General features: G+C 40.3%; 2 protein-coding genes across 2 annotated transcripts; one reads left to right on the top strand and one right to left on the bottom strand.

Annotated features, from left to right (window-relative positions):
- The first annotated feature begins 371 nt into the window (after positions 1-371).
- LOC139117892 (uncharacterized protein F54H12.2-like) lies at positions 372-982 on the top strand. The gene is made up of 2 exons (XM_070681126.1): positions 372-467; positions 500-982. Exons 1-2 carry the CDS (start codon positions 372-374, stop codon positions 980-982), a joined length of 579 nt encoding a protein of 192 aa, XP_070537227.1.
- Positions 983-2,068: 1,086 nt separating this feature from the next.
- On the bottom strand, positions 2,069-2,479 carry LOC139117891 (activated RNA polymerase II transcriptional coactivator p15-like). The gene has a single exon (XM_070681125.1). It carries the CDS (start codon positions 2,477-2,479, stop codon positions 2,069-2,071), a length of 411 nt encoding a protein of 136 aa, XP_070537226.1.
- Positions 2,480-8,821: the final 6,342 nt, after the last annotated feature.

The raw sequence follows: 8,821 nt of genomic DNA, 5'->3' as shown, positions 1-8,821 counted from the left end.
TAGTGTGGAAGAGGGACAATGGGAAGAAGTGCATCCCCTGACCCACATTGTGGAATCGGGACCCATCGAATTTGTAATTTCGGTTTCAGGGGAAGACTACATCGATCTGTCCTCAACATTCCCTCTGATCAAGGCCAAGATTACAAAAGCTGATGGTACTAACCTCGGTGAAGATGCAGCATGGGTCCCGTCAACTTGTGGCTCCATTCACTGTTCAGCCAGGTTGATGTACACCTCAATGGCAAAATGATATCAACCCTTCCCCTACTTACCCCTACCAAGCGATGTTGGAGACCTTGTTGAATTATGGTGAGGAGGCCAAAGACACCCATACTGCTTCAGCCGTACTCTTAAAGGACTAACACTTGAAAATGGATGAAGTGGACTCTACTAAAGAAGGTGGAGAAGTTAACAAGGGACTGAAAAACCAATATGCCTTCATGTCTGCTAGTCAAGTTGTCGACATGGTAGGACCCATCCATTTGGTTCTCTTTTTCAGCCAAAATATCTAATGAATGGTGTCGAATTACGTCTCAAGCTCAATGGAAGCCAGGATGCCTTTTCCATTGTGAGCTCTGCAGAAAATCCAGCCTTCAAAGCTGTAGTCACCAAAGCCACACTACTGGTCAGGAAAATAAAACTCAGTCCATCGGTACAGCTGGGCCATGCAGAAGCTTTAAAGCAGGGACCGTCCAAGTATCCCATACATTGTTTTGTGATGAAGGTTCTATCTATTCCTAGAGGCACCATGTCCTTCAACAAAGACCACATCTTTCTGGGACAGGTACCTAAACGTGTGGTCTTGGGTCTGGTAGACAACAATGCCTTCAACGATTCATACAAGAAAAATCCTTTCAACTTCAAACATTACGGGACGACATCACTGGTCCTTAATGTCTGTGGAAAGCAAGTTCCGAGCAAACTCTTGAAAATGGACTTCACCGAACCTGTGGTCAATTATTCATCATGGCAACCATGGTGAATATTTCGATTCGTACGGACGTCCACCCAACAGGACACCTTTCAAGACATTCCTGAACAGGAACTCTCTCGACTGGATCTATAACAGACAAAGGCTCCAGGGACCTCTTTCTTCAGTGTGTGGACAATACGTCCTTTCCTATCTGCTACATTGTTGCCAGGGATGGTCCATGTCGAACATTGTGAAGCAGTTTACCGGGGACTTGACTTTTAATGACTTTCTCGTGAATGATTTCATTGAAAAATTGACAGGTGTTGATTTGACATTTATGATGTTAACTTTTTACAGACTCGTTTTACTTAGACGTCAAATTCATTACATTGTTACTAGTTCTTGTGTGGGCTTTCCTGTTGGTGTTCAATAAATTTTCAAACTTGTTCAATTGAAAATACAAAGCATGTGCGTCTGTTTTTTTCTCTCAAGGATGATGAGCATAAAGGGGAGGGGAGGGGAGGGGAGGGGCAATCAATCATACTCATTCATAGAACAATCATACTTCGCTATTTGCAAACTTGTAATGTACGAAAAAATATACATTTATAAATTGAAGGAAATTGAAATGATTAACTGCTTGCACAATTAAATTTGGAACAAACTGCGGTGATCATGTCGTTGCACAAGACCATTCCATACATAGACAGACTGTCCGATAGAGCTTCAAAACATCTTTCAGGGTCTTCACTCCAGCGGTAGTACAACAACTCAAGGAGATCATCAAGATCAAGTAATCCAAGGGGAACATTATGATCCAGGGTGATGTAACACAGTTCAGCCATGGCAAGAATAGATTTCTGCACAGCCAGCATGTTGACTCGATTGGCAGCATCCGTAAAGTATTTGATGATCACTTCTCGTTGACCTGCAGGGGTATCGCCATAGTACAGGCACTCATGGTCCCTCTGAGATGGGTAGTCGTCTCAGCACCCCTCACAGTTTTCATTGATGATGGCATTGACTTGGTCCAGGATAAACTTGGCATAGACATATTTTGTCACTCTCCTTACCACTTTCCTGTCCAAGTTATTCGCCATATTTCTGAAGGAAGGCTCTTAAAAAAGGATGAAAGACGGGTCTGTGAGTACCAGGTCAATTGCACATCAGTGTCTTGGCAGCCTCATCGATACCCTGCACAATACTTTTCAGTCGACTCCACTGATCCAAATTCATATTGATGCCCTTCTTTGTTGGTATCAGTTCTCTGGTGTCAGGTTTCTTGAAGAATTCACGTATCCCCACGTACACATTTCCCTTGTACATCTGCACACTCACAATCCGAGCTGATGTCTCTGTGTCATGCAGAAGAAATCTGAATTGTCTCTCACCTGCTTGACTAATGGTGCCAGGCTTGGAAGGTTGAGGGACCAAAGCAGCTGCTGATGGCTGACTGGACGGAGTCTCATGAGGCAGGGGCACTTCCTGAGTAGGCTCTGCCAAGTCAGAGCTCTTCCTTCCTGGAACATCAGCATACCTCTCGTCTTGGTCAGAGACAGTGAGCATTGTCCGGACACTGGTGTTAGTCTTAACGTTGAAGTAGTAGGCCGTTCTGCCTTCACTGAATAACACTTCTAGTAGTCATGATGACAGTATTGGAGTTGCCATGGTTATGAAAGGTTGAGCTGTTGTTGTTGTTGTTGTTGAGGGTTGGACTTCTAGAGCAAGACTGGCCCTTAGATGGCCTTAGATATTAAGCAACTGACCAATCAGGAAAGCACATTGCTATCCCAATATCACTTGCGGTATTTAAATGAGCCAATGGGAGAGACTGGTTAATGAGGGCCCCTAGCATGGGAAATGAAGTACGTCCCCTAGGTAATGGGGAAGAGAGACCTCCTAACTTTCCTAAATGTTCTATATCTTCTCATAAAGAACCCCTAACTTACCCAACGGTGCTATACCGTCATGTACTACTGTTCATCATTATGCATGTTTACCAGACAGATTAGACACCATCTGGATGGATTTTTGAGTATTCCACATTCCATTTAACCAAACTTTGCTTCATGTTATTGTGATCCTATCATAAAGAAAGGAGATTTACAATGGCGCATTATGCATGGAGCCTATCAAACTAGTTCTTTTTTGTTCCGTGCTGGCTTTCGTTCAGATGCCAACTGTTCTGTCTGTAATGACATTGATTCACTTTTACATACTTTCCTTCAGTGTCCAAACATTCAACCGCTTCTACATGTTATTTCAACTATAACGTCTCCTTTAGTTTTACCTGGGCAAGCTGTAAACATTGCATGGTTTTTCATCAATCCTCCTGTTAAAAACTCTGTATTTATTCATAGACGTGCAATGTCTCTGTTTGTTTACATTTCTACAATGGCTAAGTTGTGTATTCATTTAGCAAGAAGAAATCTGTTTAGGAAGCAGGGTCCTGTTGATTCCTTACACTTATTTAAAACCAAGATTTTCTCCAGATGAAGACTTGAATTTGAGTATCATCGTCTCAATGAAAATTTACATTCTTTTAATATTATTTGGGCTTTTGATGATATTCTTTGTGACACTCATGATGGTCAACTCAATTTTCACATTTAAGAAACTTCCCTGTTTTTTGTCCATCGCTAGGTTGTGTCATCTTTGAATTATTATGTGATAGGTTTAAGATATGTCTTTCTTGCTGACATTTTCTTTTGTCATTCATGACGTTTTCTGTACAATGCCGACCATCACTTTGTAGTGATTTTCTTTTATTTGTATCTTATATTTCCTTTTGTACTTGAAATGTAAAAATTTCCTTTTACGGTTTTAGTATGTAGGGACCTATGTGAAATAAAGATATTTGAAAATACTACTACTACTACTACTACTACTACTACTACTACTACTACTACTACTACTACTACTACTACTACTACTACTACTACTACTACACATGTGTGGACGTAGTTAGTGTGTGCTCTCCATTCGAGTGTATTTTCTCCATTGTTGTGCATCATCGTTCGGAAATAGTTTTTTTCCGGTGTTTTCTGTGGACTGTTGAACCGTTTTGTGACTAAATTTGCTGCTTTTCGTGTACTGATTGGAAAGATTTTGAAGGATTTGGTTTCCGGCATTTAGGCCGGCCGTGTAGTCAATACAAGATGGCCGCCAACGCCCGTCCACCTGGCCCGAATCCCTTTGTTGGACTGACGAGGAAACATGCTGTCAAATGTGAACCTATTCAAGGTACGAAAATTGAATCATATGTTGAAGCTGTGGCCAAGATTACAGGTCCTTCTAACATAATTGCTGCGTCAAGAGTCCATGGTGAAATTATAGTTTTCCTGAGCTCAATTACGTGGGTAGATCGATTGTTTACATCGGGCTTTGATCTCAATGGTTTCACAACTCACATTGAACCACCCGTCAAGCCTGCAACTAAAATCGCGGCATCTGGAGTGCCACCTTTCATTCCCGATCACATTATTGAAACAGAACTTTTCCGGTTTGGTAGAATGGTAAGCCAGCTAAAAACCCATTCAACTTGGTTGCAAAAGTGAAGGTCTGAGACAGATTTACATGTTATTAGACACTGATTCTCCAATTGATGGAACAATTCTTTATATTCGCCATGAAGGAAAAACCTACCGAATATACTTGTCTACAGATGAATTGCGTTGTTTCAATTGTCACCAGAAGGGTCATGTTCAGCGTGTTTGTCCTCTCAATGTCGATGACACTAACTTGGACTCAGTAAGTAATAATCAAGGTTTTGCTGATAAGTCTGCGGTCCGTGAAACATCCAGTAAAAATAACGATACTGACGACACATCCACTGAGAATAATAACAATGATACTGATAGAAATGATGTTGAAGCAGTTCATGTAAATGACATTGATAGTGAACATTTAAATGTTATGGATACAACAGAAAATGATCCAAACGTTGATGTAGCCAAAAATTCACGGGTTGATGATGATATAGGAAAGACAGCTGACAGAGGTGAAGACGGTGAAGAGAACACTAATGAATGTGATCTTAGTACTCATCAACCTTCTGCCAGGGAAAAGGAAATACTGATCGATAATAACATTCTACTGAATAGTAATGACAATAATGATGAAGAGGGAGTACAAACCTCTCCTTCACAACCTTTTCCGCCGACCCCCGATCTCTGTTTCACAATTCCGTCGTCTCCTCCGTCATCCCCGGCTCAAACAATTTCTCTCGAACTTTCCGGGATTTCAATTGTTTCCAGCCATGATAGCCAAGATTTCAACAAAGCCACTTCTCAACACAGCCATAACTCTCAACACTCTAAGGATACAATTGAAAATTCTCAAGAAATGGTCAATGCTTCCACTGACGATAATGACACAGAGGACTGTGAATCTATCTTGTCTGATTCGAGTAGTGTGGACCCTTTCCAATCAACAGAATCAAAAATAACACCGTCGTCTATCACAGAATTTCTCGAAGATACTATTCACTCAAATAAATACATCGAAAAATGCAAAGAGTTTTGTCCGAATTTAAGATTACTTGCCAAGCTGCTACTTTCATATCGATCGTCACAGTCTCTCAGTTCAGCTCAGAGGGCAAGAGTTTACAAGCTGGCCAACAAAATAAGAGCGCACGTCAGAACAATTTGTGGACTGCACTAAGTCATTCACTTTTTCCTTCGTTATGAGAATCAGTCATCATTTTTTCATAATTGCCACGGTTGTCTCCTGTCTGTCATGTACAACCTTAAATGTTCGAGGATGTAGAGATGCACTAAAACGCCATTAAGTTTTTGAATATTTAAAAGAGACTCATCCAGTTGATGTTTACCTTTTGCAAGAGACTAACACCTATCATGCAGATGAAAATGTCTGGCCTATTGTCTGGCGTGGTTAGTGTTTGTTTTCACACAAAACAACGAACAGCGCAGGCCTTGCTGCATTGTTTTCGCAAGGTGTTAATGTAGACATTCTTGCCACTTCGGACATAATAGCTGGACAATTGCTTCATATTCATGCCAATATCGAAGATAACATAATCCACATTATCAACATGTGCACACCTACTAATTCAGTGGAACGTTTGCGGTGCTTCCAAAGACTGGACAATCTACTTTCCAATTGTTTTAGGCTGTGACTTTAATTGTACTTTAAACCCTGTTCTGGATAGACACTTAACCGTCGAATCAGATCCACATTCCAGCAATCTTCTTTCAAAGATTTTTCGTAAGTACAAATTAATTGACGCCTGGCGCCATCTCCATGACAACCAACGCAATTACACTTGGCATAGAGATGACAAGAAGGCACGCCTAGATACTTTCTACATTAGTAAATGGATGAGGTCTCGTATTCGGACTGCGAGTATTCACAACTCGGCGTCTTCTTTTTCCGATCATGCACTGGTGAAAGTAATTTTGTCAAGGAAAGAAGTAAAGACCCGTAGCCCTGTTTGGTGCATGAATAGAAATATCCTAAGTAATCAACATTATCAAGACCTGATATCTCATTTCTGGATGAACTGGAGAATTCACAAGAATGATTATGATAAAATACAGGTGTGGTGGGACATAGGAAAGTACAAATTAAAGATGCTTACTCAGCAGTTTTGTGCACATAATCACTATGAATATCAGCAAACAAAAATGCGCTTGAACAAGATATTCAACGGCTTGAAAAAAGACTACACGATGACCCATCACTTACAGAACAATACAATAATAATAAGAAAATCTTATTTTTTCTCATGTCAACAAAGATTAAAGGAGCAGCAGTTCGTTCTCGGTTTTGCCTTCTCAATGACTGTGACACGCCAAATAAATTTTTCTTTGATCTAGAGAAAAGAAAATGGTAAATCAAAACCAATAATTCAACTCCGAACACCCGATCAGGCTATAACTGAAGAAACTTCGGAAATAAGAGATATCATCGTGCAAATTTTACCAAGATCTTTACACTCCTGACGTTGTTGAAGCTCAGGCCAAAGACGAGGTACTTGAAGATTTACCAAAACTTAGTCCTGCAGATATGGAAGATCTTGATGACGATATTTCTTTAGAGGACTGACTAATGCTGTTAAATGCATGCCAATAAATCGTACACCTGGAATTGATGGAATCCCTAATGAGTTCTATAAAACGTCTGGTCGATTATAGGGAGGGATTTGTTGGATGTTTTGAATGCATCAATTAAAGATGGGCTACTACCACAATCATGCCGTAAAGCAGTAATATCGCTGCATCCCAAACGTGGAGACAATACGCTCATTAAGAACTGGCGCCCTATTAGTTACTTTGTAGTGACTACAAGATTTTCACCAAGGCATATCTATTCGTTTGAGACCAAAGCTTGGTAACATAATCGATCCAGATCAAACCTGTAGTATTCCAGGACTTCAGACAATATCAGCTTCCTCCGTGACAGTATTGACTTTGCCAATCAATTGAATTTACCACTTGGAATTGTAGCATTAGACCAAGAAAAGGCTTTTGATAGAGTCCATCATGGTTACCTCATGAGAACATTGAAAGCGTTTGGATTTGGTACGAAATTCATAAATTATATCAAGTTACTGTACAGAGATATTTATTCACTTATCAAGATCAACGACTCACTTACTTCACCTATATCGATTCGCAGGGGTATTCGTCAAGGGTGCAATTTGTCCGGTCAACTTTATATAGGAAAGAAGAGTGGAATTCTTGGGCAAACGATTCCAAATTCAAATGAAAGGAATAAGTGTACGTCTGCATATGCTGATGATGTTGAGGTTTTAGTAACCAATGACACAGACTGGAACAATCTGAGCAAGTGGTTAAATGTGTATCAAAACGCTTCAAATGCTAGAATCAATCTTGGAAAGTCAAAAGGATTATGGACAGGGTCTTGGCATCTCCGTACTGACAATCCACTTGGAATCCAGTGGAGCCAAAAAGGTATGAAAGTCCTGGGAACATATTTAGGGAATTCTGAATCATACACAATGCGAAACTGGACTGAACTTGTTGAGAAGGCGGAGGCAAAACTTTCTCATTTCTCCCGTTATGCACTCTCTATGTCTTACCGAGGAAGAGTTTTAGTCGTCAATCAACTTGTAGCATCCAAATTGTTTCACAGACTCTCGTCTTTGTCACCTCCAAAAGAGTTCATCCAACACCTGCAGTCATTGTTCTTGGATTTTCTATGGCAAGGCCGTCATTGGATTGCTGCCGAGACAGTGTGCTTACCCCTTGATAAAGGAGGCCAGGGTTTGGTTCATCTTCCTACACGTCTAAAATCACTTCGCTTGAGATATCTACAGCGTTATCTATACGAAGACTCTCCACATCCTACTTTTCTTTTTACAGACTTCTATTTCAGCACTGTCGGCCAGTTACATTACAAGAAACAGTTACTTTTAACAGATGGGATTTTATTTAGCAATGTTACTCTTCCAAAATTCCATCAAGAACTACTCACTTGTTGGGAGTCGACTGAAAAAATACGCAAAGGAAATCCTGATGACATCAATCTGATTTTGAAGGAACCGCTTTTTCATAACCCGCTCATCCCACAACTTTACAACGTGTGTGACAGTAATAAAGCTTGTTTTGTTCGCGGTGGAATTACAACAATCGGTGATTTAATTGATACTCATGAGAAACGTGGTTGTTAGCATCAGACATTGCTAGTAAAGTTAATATCCGTTCTTGTCGTTTGCTTACTCGGACACTCAGAGAAATCAATGATGCCATCCCAGATAGTATGAAATCAATTATCAGTAATTACCTGGAAAATCAGCAGCCAACTGATGCGTCTCCTTCTCACTATTGTTTTGAACTACACCACTCAAATGAACTCAATCTTGCCTTTTATAAACTGGAAAGAGGTGCGATTTATAAATATCTTATCTTAGTTCAGTATTCAATT

This window comes from Ptychodera flava, chromosome 18 (assembly GCF_041260155.1).
Source record: "Ptychodera flava strain L36383 chromosome 18, AS_Pfla_20210202, whole genome shotgun sequence".
Taxonomy (NCBI): domain Eukaryota; kingdom Metazoa; phylum Hemichordata; class Enteropneusta; family Ptychoderidae; genus Ptychodera; species Ptychodera flava.
Note: the sequence above shows the minus strand (reverse complement) of the source record. Positions and strands in the feature narration are given on the sequence as shown.